Source organism: Moschus berezovskii, chromosome 12 (genome assembly GCF_049115385.1).
Source record: "Moschus berezovskii isolate FMDL1 chromosome 12, NW_MosBer_1.0, whole genome shotgun sequence".
In the NCBI taxonomy this organism is placed as follows: domain Eukaryota; kingdom Metazoa; phylum Chordata; class Mammalia; order Artiodactyla; family Moschidae; genus Moschus; species Moschus berezovskii.
In genome coordinates this window covers 8,079,869-8,097,017 of record NC_142471.1, presented here as the reverse complement: position 1 = coordinate 8,097,017, position 17,149 = coordinate 8,079,869, and the positions used below count along the sequence as shown (strand labels likewise).

Sequence of the window (17,149 nt, the reverse complement as noted above, 5' to 3'; positions counted from 1 at the left end):
CTAACCAATCCGAGGTCGTCTAAGAAGCCATCCGGGAAAGAGGTAGGGGAGGGGAAAAAAGTCTAGGGGAGGGGAGAAAGGAGGGAAGGGGGGGACTTGGGGTGGGGGGGGAAGCGATGTTTGCCCGTCAGTCGAGTCCGGAGTGAGGAGCTCGGGCGCCGGAGCGGAGGGAGACTCTTCAGCTTAAGCTTGCCGCTGCCACGGCCACCACCTGGACTTTTGCTCGGAGGGAGTCTCAGAGGGTCTGTCGCCGCCGTCCTCTGGAGGGCAGCGCGACTGGGGGCCCAGACCTCCAGCCCGGGAGAGATTTTTTTCGTCGTCCCCCCTCCCCCCAGCGAGGGAGCCCGAGCGGCCGCCAAACAAAGGTACCAGTCGCCGCCGCGGGAGGAGGAGGAGCCGGAGCTTCAGCCTCAGCAGCCGCTGGACCCGCCGCCCTTCTCCCCCCATCTCTCCCCCGGGCCTGCTGGTTTTGGGGGGGAGCAGGGGAGGGGACTCTGGACGCGCCGGGGTCGGAGCTCGCCTCCGAGGAAGGTAGGGCCGTTTCCTGAGGCTTCCGCGGTCTCGTCAGGGGGTCTGTGAGGGAGGCACTGGGCCCGGCCGAGGAGCCGGGGAAGGTCGCCCCGGTGGTCTCCCCGGGCTCCGAAATTCGGGGCCTGGGCCTCCGTGGAGCTCCCCCCGCCCCCCGCAGTGGCCGAGCCCGAGGCGCCCCCCGGCCTGGCGGCCGCACACTCGGCGCGTTAGCGCCCCTCGGCCGCGGCGGGGGGCCCGGGTCGGTGGGGCAGCGCTGCCGCCTCCTGGCCCCTCGGCGCCGTCGCCGGCCCCTCGGATCCGGCTCCCACTTGTCGGGTGTCCGTCTCGGGGCGGGACGTGGGCTGAGGCTCTGCGGCGGGTCGGTGCAGCTCGCGGCCCTCCGGCCCGTGCGCCGCCCCTGCTGCGCTCCCCCAGGCCCGGCCCGCGCCCGCTTGGACCTGGGGTGCGCGGCCCTTTGGAGGGGGAGCTGCCGGAACGGCGCGGAGGCCCCCGGGCAGGAGGGCGGCCGGCCCCGCGCCGGCCCCCAGGCTTGTTGTGAGTTTCTTCTCTGACAGAAATGGCGTCATTGTCGGAGACGGGAAACTCCGTCGGGTCCCGACAATGGGGACGGGAAGCTGTCGAGCTGTGTAGGTGGCCGGGTTTGCGGGGATGGCGGGGCCAGAGGGGACCCTGGATCGGCGTTTGGTGGTTTGGGGGCTGACGCCTCCTTGAGCTCCTTTTCGGCGTGCAGGCTTCGCTGGAGTCCCTCCGCCTCCGCCAGTGCAGAGGGGTGCCCGTGATGTTGACGGGGTGTCTTTTGTTTCTTCTCCAGGTGCAGGTGAATCTGGTATTTTCGGGGAGATCGCGGCCCCAGGATCATCATGAAGGTAAGATCATCTCCAGAAGACGAGTCTCGGGGGCTAGGGAATCTAGGAAGTGGGGGCTTTGATCGAGTTCGGGTAGGGGGCCCCTCCGAGTTTTGCCGAGGAAGGTGTGTGTGGTGGCTTGGGGCCCGAGCTCGTCCCCGGAGACGACGAGGGTCAGCTGGTGTGGAAATCGGTGGGCTTTGCTGTGGAGTTGGAGCCGCTTATCTAGGATATCTCGCTGAGGATGATTTTTTCTTATAGAACCTCTCTTTTTGCGGGGAATGAGAGAAATAGCTGCGTGAATTTAAGTGTTTTAAAAGCAGGTCAAGTAATCTGACTCTAGGAACTGAACTGTATTGTGGTTCTATCGGTTACACTGATGAAAGAACATCTCATTTATTGTGTGAACAGTGTTGTGAATTCTTAACAGAAGACTTCCTTCTTAGGGGAATTAAATATAATCTTAATTGAAAGATTTTTTGAAGAGAATGTTGGTGATCTTTACATAATTCAGAGATAGCAGTTGTTCCTTGTATTTCCGGGGATTTAGGATTATATGGTGTGTTTTCCACTACTGATCCATTAGGTCTGTAAATTATCAGATGCTGTATTTCATTGTGATAAAACTGATGCCCTGGTTCCTTCTAAATGTAAACATGTTAACTGAATGGAGGGTATTGTCTAAAAGAGTACAGTTTGCTTAAATGGTTGAAGAAATTATAGTCATAAAGTTAGTACAGGTTGTTTTTTCACTTTAGAGAATATGTGATTGAATGCTGCCATATTTTTTAACGCACTTTAGGATGAAAAGCCTTAGATATCTGCAATGTTTAGATTCAACTAGTGGAACTTGGAGACTGGCAGGTATTTTTCATCCATTACAAATTCAGAAGAGCTTGAAAAGAGCAGAGGGTTTTCACAGGGATAGAAATGCAACAGTTAGTATGTTAAAATGTAAATGCTAACTACTTTTGACAGTCCTTTGAATAATTTTTTAAAAAGTTTTAATTCTCTTCAGAATAAGGACCACTTTTATAGTACTGCATCCAAATTAAGATTTGCAGTACTTATTCATGGTAGAAAGTGAAAGCCATGACTACTTAAATATCAGCTATACAAAGTAGTTAAATTCAGTCTATATATTTTTTTTCAGGTTGTTTTCTTTTTGAGTTTGAGGTGCTATAAACTACATGAAACAGTTTAAATCTGCTGAGTTACTATTTTACCTTCATGTAAATAAAAAAACAATCAGTGATGTTTCAGAAATGAATCCCTTTTGTTAATCACAGATGCTAGCTCTGTCACCTTCTGTCTGACCTGTGTGAAACAGTGCAGTAAATTTTTTAGAAAAAATTATATCTTCTTTGGCATTGGACAGCAATGTCTATAGAAAAGTGTTGGGTTGAATGATTTAAGTTTATAGGGTGAATAATACAGGAGTTAGTTTGGAATAAATGCTGTAGTCTGTCAAAGTTTCCAGTGGCGTGCCTGGCACATCTAGGGTACTATGTTAATTTTTGGTTAAAGGAAATGTAGTGAGTTGAAGGTCTTAGATTTTCTTTTTCTCTCTTCCTTTCATTTTCTTTTTTTTAAAAAAAACCTGTTTAAAAAATGAAAGTACGTTGGAAACTTCAGCTTGAAAGTTTCATAGTATTAGGCAAATGCAATTTTTTGGTGTTATTTTAGAACTACTCATTTTAAAGATTCAGCATTTCCATTATTACTGCCTTTAAAAAAAAAGTTACTAGTAATGTTAAAAGGAAGAATTGTTAAAATAATCTTCTAATTTTATACAAGAAGAACTTCTGTTTTTATCAGTACAGTAAGTCCTCTCTTTGGGAATCTACTAGTAATCATAAGTTCTAAAAACTTAGCTTATTTCTTTCAACTTAAAAAGTTGGGAGGCTGCCCATGGTTGGTATTTGCTTTAACAAAATTGTAATTCAAAAAGTATGTAGTATTGATTATATTAGACTTTAGATTTTCTCTTGTGTGTGTTCCCAGTCTCTATATTGTAATGACAACTAAGCCATGAAAGGACTTAGGCCAATTATCAGATCTACCAAAGAAATTTGTACTTTGTAGCAAGCTTTTAAATTGGTATTATTTGTCCTCCTAGTCACAGATTTAACTTTTATTAAGTGACATTGTTTTGAGGTAACTGAAAAAGTGTGTAGGAATATACTTTTTTGGTTGTTGCTTTCCCAAGGCAAGGAAAAATATACATCATTTTAAATGTTGTATGTTTTAGAAGCAGTTTTCCTATAGTATTACCTTTAGGAATTTATTTAAATAAATAAAGCCCCTTTACCATATCCCGTGGTTCTGCCCAGTGTGTTTTTGAGAAATATGGCTATAACATGAAAGCGGTTTTGTGCTTTAACACAGATCGTGACGTTGGTGTCATGTTGGGTTTAGTTTTCATACTTGTGATAAACCTTTCAGTGTCATTGATAGCACATTGTGAGGAAATGATAGATTATTGAAGTCTGTAATTCTAAGACTTAATTATGTCAGATACATTTTCTGCTTTTTTCTAGATTTTTTTTTTTGCTTTTATATCGTGCATGTTATTAACATTTCTCATTACACTGCAGTAAATTTTCAAGTGGAAATGGAATAGAGTAGACATTTCAGAATCTTTAGGGGATAAGTGAATCAGATGGTTGTGCTTAGGATCTGGGGAGATGGGCTTTTTCAGATGTACCATTCTCTCCTCAGTAATCACTGTCTGAGACCACATAAAAATAATGGATTGATTGCACGTGCCTTTTGAAATATCCTTTGTTTGTGTGAGTGTTCTCAGTCCCGCTCTCCCCACCCCACCCTTCTCTTTTCCTCTCTCTGGCTTCTTGTCTCCCTTCCTCTTTCCCTTCTACCTTTCCTTCCTCTCTGTTTTTTTTCCTTCCTCCCTCTCCCCATCTATCCTTCTTTTCTCTCTCCCCGTTTTATAAATCATTCACTTAACAGCAACTCCTTCCATGTGTCAGGGAGTGTGACATGAAGGTAAATAACATCAGTCCTGTTCTCATGGAGCTCATAATTTAGTTGAAGATACAGAAAAAATAAAGCAGATGGTACATATTGAATTATACAAGTATTTTTTGCTGTATAGTATTTGTGCAATGGGAGGACAGAAGAGGACATCTAAAGCAGAGAGTCATGGAAAGTTCTCTGGTGGACTTGGCATCTAAGCTGAAAGTTAAAGCTTTCGCTAGGTAAGAAGAGTAGAAAAGAGTGTTTCAGAGAGGGAACAACATACAGGAAAAAAACAAGATGATGTATCTGGAAACTGTAAGTAGTTCACTGTGGCTGAGGTTAACATAAAGTGTGATGTATTTGGGGTGGGACTAGGAGGGCAGTGAGGGGAGATGAAAGTAAGTCAGGGAGCTAAAAATTTCTGGAAAGCTACATGGAACCACTGAAGGTAAGGATGCTGGGTTTATACTGTAGAGAGATCACTTTGGTAGTATTGTAGTGAAATATCTAAAGGGAAATCTGAATGGGAAATCTGGAAATTCCAGGTGATAAGTCAAAGTGAAAAGTGAATAAGGAGCTGATTCGTGGGAGACTTAGTTCCAACTAATTCATGGGAGACTTAGTTCCAGGTGATAAATCAAAGTAAGAAGTGAATAAGGAGCTAATTCCATGGGAGTGGAACAGAGGGAATAGATCTGAAATATCCAGGAAGTAAAATTGAGGACTAGTAACTCACCCTGGGGTAGAAGGAAGATGGAGGTTTCTGTTTTGGAGTATGAGACAGATGTTATTTTATTTTGAATTATGCTGTGACTGGAGTAAACATGAATAAGGTTTTGAGTATTCAAGGTACCTGTAGGAGGTCCGCATCCAAGTGGACTTAACTAATTATGATATAAGAGTAAGGGAGCAGATAGAATGAAATTGGAGGCTTGGTTAATCCAGTGTGAATGTTAACCTCATAGTTAATACTTATGGTATTTCAGGGTACTTGGACCCATAATATGGCAAATGTATTTTGTGCTATAAACTTGTGATCTTTTTGATGAATAGGTAATTTTGTAAAACCCTGACTTGTTTTCAGTCTAAATTTCTAATCCTTTGCTTATTGTAATTTTTAAAAATGTGGTGCATATTTCACGGAAGAATGTGTTTTTGCTAACTTAACTTGTAAATCAGTCACTGCAGAGATAGCATGTGCCTTGTTTGTGCTAGATATGACTAGGTACTGAGGATACAGCAGTAAACAAAACAAGAATTCTTGACCCTTGTGGACTTTACAAGTTGGCGCTTGACCTGCGCTTACACGTGGGTTTTTGACAAATACAGGTATATGTAGTGCAAACGTATTTCCTCTTTCTTATAATCTTAATAATATTTTGTTTTCTCTGACTTACTTTATTGTAAGAATACAGTGTAAAATACATATACAAAATATGTGTTTATCGACTTTGTATGTTATTGGTAAGGCTTTTGGTTAACATTGAACTATTAGTGGTTAAATGTGGGGGGAGTCTGAAGTTCTACATGGATTTTTCACTGCATGGGGTGAGTGGGTCCCCTCATCTTTGTGTTGTTCAAGGGTCGACTGTATTATGGTGGATAGACACCAAACCAAAAGAAAAATGTGGTAAGTTCTATGAAGGGAGATGAAGCAGAATCAGGATAAAAGGGTAGAGTGACCGAGAATGTGACTTTGGTTAGATTGTTTGATCTTGAAATGTTTAAGGAACAGGAAGGTGTCCTTTAGGGCTGAAGTGGGAGGAGATGAGGCTTGAGAGCTCACAAGGGCCAGAACAGTGTAGGGCCGTGTAGGCCATGGTAAGGACTTAAAGTCTGAGTGTGCTAGGAAGTCACTGAAGAGTCTCAAGCCAGAGAGTGAAGTGATTGAGCAAGGAGTCAGCTGCAGGGGAGTGGGAGTGGAAGTAGGGAGATGAGCTGCAAGTCAGTTTGATGAGAGATGGAGGTAGACCAGGTGTGGGAAATGGTTGTATTGAAGGTGGGGATATAGGAGTGTAATGAATTGGGTATGAAGATCTGTTTCCTGCTGTTTATAGATGACTAACCCTCCCATCACCAGTCTCTTTAAAAAAATCTTGTTGCTGTGATTTGTTAGTGGATAGATCTTGGAACTGAGTACAGCCAAGAAGCCATTCCCAACTCTGTTGTTGTTCAGTCACTCAGTTGTGTCCTACTCTTTGCAGCCCCATAACTGGAGCACACCAGGCTTCCCTGTCCTTCACCATCTCCCAGAGTTTGCTCAGACTCAGGTCCATCGAATCGGTGATGCCATCCAACTAGTTCATCCTCTGTTACCTGTTCTCTTCCTGCCCTCAGTCTTTCTCAGCATCAGGTCTTTTCCAGAGATTTGGCTCTTTGCATCAGGTGGCCAGAGTATTGAAGCTCCCAACTCTTAGCCTTCCATTGTTAGTGGGCAGTGAACATTGAACTGAGCAGTCCTTTCTGTTATTTTGTTTTGCTTTTGAATTTTAGGAAATGAGGTAAAATTCACCCTTTAGAAAAGTGTTTATTTATGAATTTTGTTATGCCAGGTCTCAGTTGCAGCATTGCAAGGTCTTTAGTTGTGGCATGCGGTATCTAGTCCCTGTCCAGGGATTGAACCCGGGCCCCCTGCACTGGTAATGCAGAGTCTTAACCTCTGGACCCCCAGGGAAGTCCCAAAGTTCATACTTTAAAGTATACGATTCAGTACTTTTCACAGACTGTTTCCGTCACTGCTGTCTAACTCCAGAACATTTTCCTCTTCCCCAGAGAGACCTGTTACCCGCCAGTAGTCACTCTTTGTTCTCCCTACCTCTATCCTTCCTCTGGCAATCACTAATCTACTTCCTGTCTCTAAGAATTTGCCTGTTCTTGACATTTTCTAGCAGTGGAATCATATAATATGTGACCTTTTGTGTCTGACTTCTTTCACCTATCATCATCATCTCAGGATTCATTAATTTTGAGGCATATGTCAATATTTCATTCCTTTTAATTGCTGAATAATATTCCATTTCCCTGGATATAACACATTTTGTTGGTTCATTTATTTCTACTGTTGCCTATTATGAATAATGTTGCTGTTAAAGTTTGTTTCAGGCTTTTGTATAAACATACATTTTCCATTTGGGGGTTCTTAGGAGTGGACCTTTCAGTTTTCAGAGTAGTGATACTACCTCTGGTAACCCTTTTGAGAGCTGAGTGTTTTGTGTTGTAGAAAGTGGCCACTGAAGAGCTGGCCATTTAAAAAATTCACTCAACATTTATTGAATCCTTGTGTGCTAGTCTTCAGTCTAGCCATTTAGGATATATCCAGTGCACAAAACAGGTAGAAAGTCCTGGCCCTGTGGATCTTACCTTTTAAGATGAGGTGAGGGGCGGACAAGTAAGAGTAAACATCATAAATCAATTCTCTGATGTGTTAGGGGGTCAGTAGTGGAGAAATAGAGGGGAGCTTGGTGAGGAGGACCGGGAATATGAGGTGGACAGGTTGCAGCCCGCAGTAAGGTGGTCAGGTAGGGTTTATCCAGAAGACGCTTGTGCACACACTTGAGAGAAGCATGTAAGGGAGTTAGTCTTGTGGCCTCCAAGGCAGTTGGACGTGTTCAGTGACCTGCACAGAGGTAGGGTAGCTGGAGTGGAGAAGGAAGGAAGGAGATAAGAAGTGGACGGGGTCAGATGGGTAAAGGGGGCTGCACGATGGGGATGGAGCACATCAGAGCCGATCACCTGGGCCCTGAAGGCCTTTCTGAGGATTTTAACTTTCACTCTGACAGAAATAGGGAGCAGTTGTAGGTTTTGAACAGAAGCATGATGCAGTCTCATTACAGAGTGGCCGATTTTCCTTATATTTTTAAAGGATCACTAACTGCTGTGTTAAAAACAGGCTGTGGGCAAGTCTACAAGATGGAAACCGACCAATTAAAAAGCTGCAGTCACACAGGATGGTGGCTGCCCCAATGAGGGAGGTGTGGAATGGTCAGCTTCTAGGTGTGGTTTGAAGATAGAGCTGAAAGGAGTTCTTGTCAGGTTGAATGTAGAGGAAAGTCAAGGAGGGTACCAAGATGTTGTAGATGAATAACTGGAAAGCTGGGATTTTATGAGGAAATTAGGGCTGCATAATTTTTGGAAATAAGTATTTATATTGAATACATTTATAAACTATATTTTACATTTGTGAAAATTGCTGACTGGTATATTGCTTGGTGAAATATGGCTAAACTCAAAACATGGATGTGCTGTATAGTGGACCCTGGAATAACATTGGTTTGAACTGCTTGCGTCCACTTTCACAAGAAACAAATAGTAGTCATACTACACAATGCATGGGGAGCTGAATCCAAGAATGTGGATCTGCAGATGCAGAAGCAGACTGTAAAGTTATATCAGGATTTTCAGCTGTCCCTCCAGTCCCCTGCCAGTGTTGCTTAAGAGTCAACTCTATTAGGTTTTTAGTTACAGATACTTAAAAACGTTGCAGACTTTCATTTTTGATGTGTTGTTTAAACCCAGGACTGCTGGTACCTTCATTTGGGTGTCACAGGACAAGGATGTTGCTGCATGCATGCAAAGCATGCTCTAGTATTCTGTGTAAGGTGACACCACAGTCATCTGTGGGTCAAAAAGGGCCAAAATCTTCTCGATATTTAAATACTGCAGATTCTAGAAGGTGTGGATTTTGATAAGGCATATATTGCAAGTAGAATTACTTAAAATTTTTTATTGATACCTAAGTGCAGCGCTTGTAACTTATTTTGAATACAGAAGACAAAAGAAAATACTAAAAAAAAGTCTGTTTCTTTCAGAAAAAGAAAGAAAAAAAAACTTTTGGGACTTTTTTACACCTAGTGGACATTAAATGAAACATGAGCTGTAAATAGCTTTTGTTCCCAAGATGACTGAAATATTTCACTTAATTACTTTACATGAAAATAAGTCAGTATATTTGTTACCTCTTAAACTGCTAATTAGTATGTTTAATTTTAAGAGAGAGCTTTTGTTATAAAAATTGAGGAGTGCAGGAAATCTTGATGTTCACATTTCCCATGGAAGATAATGTGTTTCTAGAAATCTGATAATTTTCATACTGAAATTGGAGATAGCATTCAGGTTTGGGGAGGAAAAGTGAGTTTAAAATAGTATGTAAACAGTTTCAGTTCAGTTCAGTCGCTCAGTCGTGTCCGACTCTTTGTGACCCCATGAATCACAGCACGCCAGGCCTCCCTGTCCATCACCAACTCCCAGAGTTCACTCAAACTCATGTCCATCAAGTCGGTGATGCCATCCAGCCATCTCATTCTCTGTCGTCCCCTTGTCCTGCCGCCCCCTGTCCCTCCCAGCATCAGAGTCTTTTCCAGTGAGTCAACTCGTCGCATGAGGTGGCCAAAGTATTGGAGTTTCAGCTTTAGCATCAGTCCCTCCAGCAGAAGATAAAAGACAAATCTAACTAGGGTCAGTTCACAGAGACAGAGAAACCAACTTCCTGTTCACCTCACTTACTAACAGTCATGTTTTAGGTTGGTTAATAGGACTAAGGGACAAAATAAAAGAGGCAGAAAAGAAAGTTTAAAACTACACTTGGCTTACTCTGAGGATAATATCTAACTGTGAATAACTAGATGTACTGAGCATTAGGACAGTTGAAGATAAAGGTAACAATTCTACATTACTCCGACTGGTGTATCTTTCCAGCTTAACATTGGTGCTGGCAGTCTGGTGGTAGAGAGGGTGATTCTTTGGGGTGATTATTATCATTTGAAGGAAGAAAATCTTTACAGAAAGCAATGGATCACTTTTAAGTTACAAATTTAGCTATCACTTGAGAGAATAATTATATGTACATAATCTTTTATTATTGAAATGTGTCAGAAAGCAGTCTATAGGGGACAGTGAGAGAGATACTTTATGTAGACTTTTTTTATTTAAGCTATTTTTTTCCCCCTAATTTATAGATGGATTTTTGGCAGTGTGACTTAACTATAGGATATCTAAAGTCCTATGTCAAGGTTTTGACAAACAATGGACTGCTGTCTCCTAATTTGATAAAATTGCAGGGCATACTTGCTTAGAAGAGTGTCATTGGTAACTTTTTAGTAAGTTTCACTTAAAGTCACACTGATTTCTTATCATTTTCTTTAATAGCAGAAATGAAGATTATAAATCATCAAATCTTAGACCCAATGGCATTTAAAGAAAAGACTTACCTTATACTGCTAGTAAAAGTTATCCTTGAAAATGACTATAAAAGTCATCTTTTTTTAGTTAAAGTGCCCAGTGAATAGTGTAGCTTAGTGATTAAGAGCATATGGCTTGGAAAGAGAGAGGTCTTGTTCCCAGGGCTGTCTTTCTGTGTTCTGGCTGTTGAAGTTTGCGGAAAGTTATTTATTTTTGAAGTGAAAGTAAACATCAGATTCATTTTCTTGCAAAGTGGGGTAGTAATATTGATAGTTACCTTACAAGGTTGTGTAAGTACTAAATGAAATAACATTTAGCTTAAACTGTACATGTTCTGAGTAGTCAGTACGTGGTAGCTGCATTATTCTGATAAAAGCTGTCACTTCTTTTATAAATGGGTAGAGTGAGGATTCTTTCATCGAGACTGCTTGGGATTAAATTGGGACTCTCACGCTTGCCAAGTTGTGGGCAGTTTGCTTTAACTTTCTAGGAAGGCTGTGTCCTTGCCTTAGGTGAAGAATGGTGGTAGCGCTCCCCTCATGGGGCTGTTGGGGTGACTCAGTGTGATAACAGGATCTACTCCATAGTAAATTCTCACTAAATTGGAGCTATTATTGTTAGTTCATGGGAAGAACATGTAAATGCTTACAAGTTGAAATGCTTTGGGGGTGATACAGTGACTCTAGTCTCGTTTAACTTAAAGGTTGATTTGGAAGTTGGGGGAAGAAGTTATAGTTTTTGTGATTAAGATTGAAGCCTGTTATTACTGTCTTTGTGAAATCCTTAAAAAGTCTGTTCAAGGGAAGGTGAAAACCGGATTTCTTTATTCCAAGAACTCTGCCTGCATTTCAGACCTTTATTTATTCTAGCCTTTCCTGGTGCAGAATCTTCTCTTAGTAAATACTTGCCCTCTCTTCTAATTTGCTGCTGGCTTGCCTGGATGGGATTCTTTCAAGGGAAAAGTAAATTTTACTTCCAAGCCTAGAGGTTTTTTGTTGGATTAGGTGAGCCACTGGAGATGTTAAAAGCAAGCATCCACATCCAGCCTTGCTTATATCATGAAAAGTCTTTTTTCTTCTCATGATCTGATCTGATCACTGTTCGGATGTGGCGGTTAGTCACCTGAAGCTGCTGTGGCATGGCGTGCTGTGGGGGTGGGGTGTAAGAGGCCTGAGGCCCTGCCAAGCCTAAGTCTGTCTCTACCTGAGAGAGTAAAAGGAACTCTGAACAGGCTTAACGACAAAGAGCTGTTGTTGCTGTCAGAGTTTAAAAGAGGCAGCTTGGCTTATACCTATTTCGGAGTTTTAAAAAATTTAGCTTTTTATAGTTTCAGTTTTATCTCGGTAAGTGTACCTCATCCAAGGTCCCATTTCATTTTTTTAATCTGAATATCCTTGTTGAAAGTTGTTCAGTGATTTCTTTTTTTCTTGTCTGGGCCCCTTGGCTTGTGGCATCTTAGTTCCCGGTCCTGGAATTGAACCCAGGCCCCCTGCAGTGAAAACGCAGAGTCCTAACCACTGGACTTCCAGGGAAGCCCAATGTTCAGTGATTTTTAAAAAAAGTTGTTCAGTGTCAGAGGGCTTCACACTTAGTAAGTCACCTAATTTTGCTTTGCCTCAATTTGGAGAAATACTTTTCTAAACTAATCTGTCCTGTTCCTAGCAAAATTAAAGAATTTTTTAAGTATAAAAGCAATTGCAGTTTGCTGTAAATGTTAAAAAATTACAGAAAGATAATGTATACAGTGAATAGTAAAATTCATTACCTTCTTCCTGTTGGTAACTTGATTTAAAAGTTTGGGGTATATTCTTCCGTAACTTTTCCCTTGCACTTATAAACTTTTATGAGTATTTTTTTTTCTATGATTGGTTTTACAAAAATGGGCTTGTTGCTGTTGCTAAGTCACTTCAGTCGTGTCCGACTCTGTGTGACCCCATAGACGGCAGCCCACCAGGCTCCCCCGTCCCTGGGATTCTCCAGTCTGTAGCTTGGTGTTAATCTCCTGGTTGTACATTATGGAGCATCTGACCTTTATCTGAAGATTGGTTACTGAGATAAGCCTTAGAAACTAACCTAGAGTGTCCTTTTTAATAACTTAATTAAATCTTTTAGCAGTATCACATAACAAGGAACTGTCTCAGCAATGAGTCTTAGTAAACACTAGACCTTAATTAACAAAACTAGAAACTGGTTGGTTTTACAAAAATGGGCTTATACTTTGCATATTGTTCTTTGGCTGTTTTTCCATCTTTCTATATCAATTTGTAACAGATCTATATCATTCTTTTTTGATGCCCTCAGAAAGATTTTATTTGCACTTGAGAAACCTGTATGCAGGTCAGGAAGCAACAGTTAGAACTGGACATGGAACAACAGACTGGTTCCAAATAGGAAAAGGTGTACGTCAAGGTGGTATATTGTCACCTTGCTTATTTAACTTATATGCAGAGTACATCATGAGGAACGCTGGGCTGGAAGAAGCACAAGCTGGAATCAAGATTGCTGGGAGAAATATCAATAACCTCAGATATGCAGATGACACTACCCTTATGGCAGAAAGTGAAGAGGAACTCAAAAGCCTCTTGATGAAAGTGAAAGAGGAGAGTGAAAAGGTTGGCTTGAAGCTCAACATTCAGAAAACAAAGATCATGGCATCTGGTCCCATCACTTCATGGGAAATAGATGGAAAAACAGTGGAGACAGTGTCAGACTTTGTTTTTTTGGGCTCCAAAATCACTGCAGATGCTGATTGCAGCCATGAAATTAAAAGACGCTTGCTCCTTGGAAGGAAAGTTATGACCAACCTTGATAGTATATTAAAAAGCAGAGACATTACTTTGCCAACCAAGGTCCGTCTAGTCAAGGCAATGGTTTTTCCCGTGGTCATGTATGGATGTGAGAGTTGGACTGTGAAGAAGGCTGATCGCCGAAGAATCGATGCTTTTGAACTGTGGTGTTGGAGAAGACTCTTGAGAGTCCCTTATACTGCAAGGAGATCCAACCAGTCCATTCTAAAGGAGATCAATCCTGGATGTTCATTGGAGGGACTGATGCTAAAGCTGAAGCTGCAAAACTTTGGCCACCTCATGCGACGAGTTGACTCACTGGAAAAGACTCTGATGCTGGGAAAGGTTGGGGGCGGGAGGAGAAGGGGACGATGGAGAATGAGATGGCTGGATGGCATCACCGACTCTGTAGACATGAGTTTGAGTGTACTCCGGGAGTTGGTGATGGACAGGGAGGCCTGGCGTGCTGTTATTCATGGAGTCGCCGAGAGTCGGACACGACTGAGCGACTGAACTGAACTGAACTGATGCTATTTTCTCTACTACCAAATGATTTACTTAGGGCAATGCCATGTTTCTTTAGCTTTACGTTAATGGCAGATAAGTATAGGCCTTGCTTAGTAGTGTTTAGCACTCAGTAGACATTCAGTGCATGCGTGCTCAGTTGCTCAATTGTGTCCAACTCTGCAACCCCATGGACTGCAGCCTGCCAGTCTCCTCTGCCCAAGGGACTTTCCAGGCAGGAATACTGGAGTGGCTTGCCATTTCCTCCTCCAGAGGGTCCTCCTAATTCAGGGATTGAACCTGCATCTCCTGCATTGACAGATGGATTCTTTAACATTGAGCCACCTCGGAAGCCCAGGTATTCAGTAGGTATTATTAATTTATTTGAATATCTGGTACTGCTAGGTGGTTAATAGACCTAGTCCTCTGTAACATTTATGGTAGTCTCTCATAACTCTATAGATTATTATCACAGCTACTGTTAGTGAAATCTGATTGCATGAGATTGCTTTTAAAAGGTAAGCCGTGGGAGGTGGTGAGGGAACATCCCGTGCTATATGGCTGTTTCTGAAGAAGCTAATGTTGTTCTTGGGATCTCCAGTAGCATTTATTAGAAAGGTTACTTTGGGACAGACCACTCTAGGTAATGACCCCAGCAGATGCTTAGTCAGAACATGTGGTTTGTAGTTTTTTTAAAGCACTGTAGTTAGGTTTTTAAATGGCACATTACGTTTGTAAAATTTCGTAATCATTAGTTATTTCTTATAACATCCCTCTGAGGCAGGTCAGCAGCATTTTTCCTTTTTTATGGTTGAAGAAGCAGATGCAAAGATGTTGAGTGATTTGCCCATGGGCACACTAAACTTATAGCAGAATCTGTTCTTCTGTTTGTAAACTGAACCATGCTGCTTTCTGCTAGTTATGTGTGAGTTATAAAGGTGTTATCATTTCGTGACCTTTTGATGGGTTTATGGAATATCAAGTATAGCTTAGAAACCATTTACCTACTTTCATTGAAAGGAACAGTTTTAAAGCTAAAACTTATTTGCATTATGATAGTAAATATTTTAGGGAAATTTATCTTATTCTCTTAAATGTAGAATAAATTATATGAAAATATATTAAAATGAACTACAGTGGACTTAGTTTTTCTGGAAGAACCTATTCTAGCTTGAAATTGCAAGTAAGAGGAAAATAGTACAAGGCTTGAAGATATTTTAAAGTAGGAGAAAAATGAATTGTCAGGTTGTATTTTCATGAGTAATTTGAGTTGAAACACTATGGCTCATGGAGTCAGAAGAGATTTTTAAAGATCATTTGGATTTGTGGATTTAGACCCCAACTCTCCTTCCGTGTAACAGCATGGAAGTTTATCTAGGCTAAAAAAGTGTCCTACACCTTCCGTACTGATGCCCACCCAAAAAAAGTATCTATAATTTTGGTAGCATTCCTTAAATTACGAGTTTACTTGTCTGAAATGTCCTCTATTTACTTGTTAGGACTTGATTCTATTGTTGCATAAATTGCTGGTGTGTTTTTTAAAAATATTTAAAAATTCAGGATTAATTCCTATGTACTTTTTTTTAAAGGTATCAAGAAACTATTATGTAAAAGTTTACAAGTTGAATTTTGAAGCATTGAACAGGACAGAGGAAACAAATCACTGCTAAATTTTACTGCTACTACCTGTGTTGTTCACAAAATTTAGCAAATTCTTGCAGAATGGTGACAGATTTAGGCTGTATTTGTTTCATATTGCTGCTGTAACAAGTTGCCAAATATTTAGTGGCTTAAAACAACAGAGTTATTATTTTATAGTTCTGTATGTCAGAAATCTGAACTGGGTCTCACTGAACTGAATGCCTTCATTGGTCTCTTGGGATGAATGTTCCTTGCTTTTTCTAGCCTCTGGAGGCTGTACACATACTGTTGGTTGTGTTCGCTCCTCTGTCTTCAAAGCCAGCAGCTTAGTATCTTCAAATCTCTCTGGCTTTGACACTACTTCTACCTCCCTCTTTCACTTATATTAGGGCCCTTGTGATCTCATCGGGCCCATTCAGATAATCCAGGATAATCTTCCCATTTCAACGTCAGTTGGTTAGTAACCTTAATTCTGTCTGCAGCCTTAATTCCCTCTTGCTATTTAACAGCAGTTTCACAGATTCAGGGAATTAGGATACAGACATTTTGGGGGAGGCCATTATTCTGCCTACTAGAGACTCCTTAGTTCAGCAGGATCTATTTAACCTTTTAGGCTGTTCCATAAAATGAGATTAATATTTACTGTTTGCTACAAGGGAATTTTATGGAAATGGAAATTATATGCCATTGCAGACAGACCATGCATAGCATACAATCAGGAGTATTAACTGATGCTTTCTGGTTGGTCTTCTGTATTAGGTAGATGCTTAACTTGTGGATAGGTCGTCTCCATGGTAAGCAGTGAGTGGGCTTGGTAAACTCCGGTCTGAATACCTGGAGTTACACTTGGCCTCTGGAAGCAGAGCAGAATGTCAGTGACTCACAGGCTTTCCAGAGAATGAACCTTCCCTATGTTGTTTACTTTTCATTTGACTCTTATAAAGGCAGGCTTTTGTCTTAGAATTCAGCTTTTCCAGACCTTTGCTTGTTGAAGATAGTTTATAGCATCGAGTTGAAAAAAATAGATGAATGCTTAACTGTAATTTGTTTTATGGTTTGAATCTGTTTTAGTCTGAAAGATACAACACATTTTTTTAAGCAGTATGCTTTTCTACTTGCTCGGATTTTTCAAAGAAAGTTATGACAATAATTAATAGAGAGGCCTTGAGTAATTGTAGTTTTAAATCTCAACTGATGATTGTTTTGTATGTGCCAACTTGATATTCTTTTTTGAAGTTAAACTTGGAGAATTGCTGTGTTTAGTGTTGTCATTTCCTAAATTTTCTTTGAGTCTTTCAGCTCTCAAAGCTGTGGTGCTGTGAGGCAGGATTCACAGAGTGGAGTAGTAGATAGTGGAAGTGGCTGTTAGAAAACCATTTTCTAAAGTCAAAGGGAATTTTAAGAGTAGATATGTCATCTCTGTTATTTCTGTCTCGAGGTTAAAATTTGAGTTACATTTCTCTAGAGGTTCCCCTGGTAGCTCGGCTGGTAAAGAATCCTCCTGCAATGCAGGAGACCTTGGTGCGATTCCTGGGTTGGGAAGATCCCTTGAAGAAGGATAGGCTACCCACTCCAGTATTCTTGGCCCTTTCTGGTGGCTCAGCTGGTAAAGAATCCGCCTGCAGTGTGGGCAACCGGGGTTCAATCCCTGGGTTCGGAAGATCCCCTGGAGGAGAGCATGGCAAC

At 41.5% G+C, this 17,149-nt stretch overlaps 1 protein-coding gene across 6 annotated transcripts in view; it reads left to right on the top strand.

The window, feature by feature from the left end:
• The first annotated feature begins 228 nt into the window (after positions 1-228).
• The window catches only part of ARID4B (AT-rich interaction domain 4B), a 145,360-nt gene continuing 128,439 nt past the window's right edge, over positions 229-17,149 (top strand). For 5 of the 6 annotated variants that reach the window (XR_016038726.1, XM_055425779.2, XM_055425777.2 and 2 more), the window contains exons 1-2: positions 446-531; positions 1,343-1,397. Coding sequence is in view for 5 of the 6 variants with exons in the window: in XM_055425779.2 (XP_055281754.2) it covers positions 1,392-1,397 (6 nt within the window). In the remaining variant the exon portion in view is untranslated. Of the gene's footprint in view, positions 366-445; positions 532-1,342; positions 1,398-17,149 lie in introns of those variants that run through there. The other variant, XM_055425776.2, reaches the window with a different exon arrangement.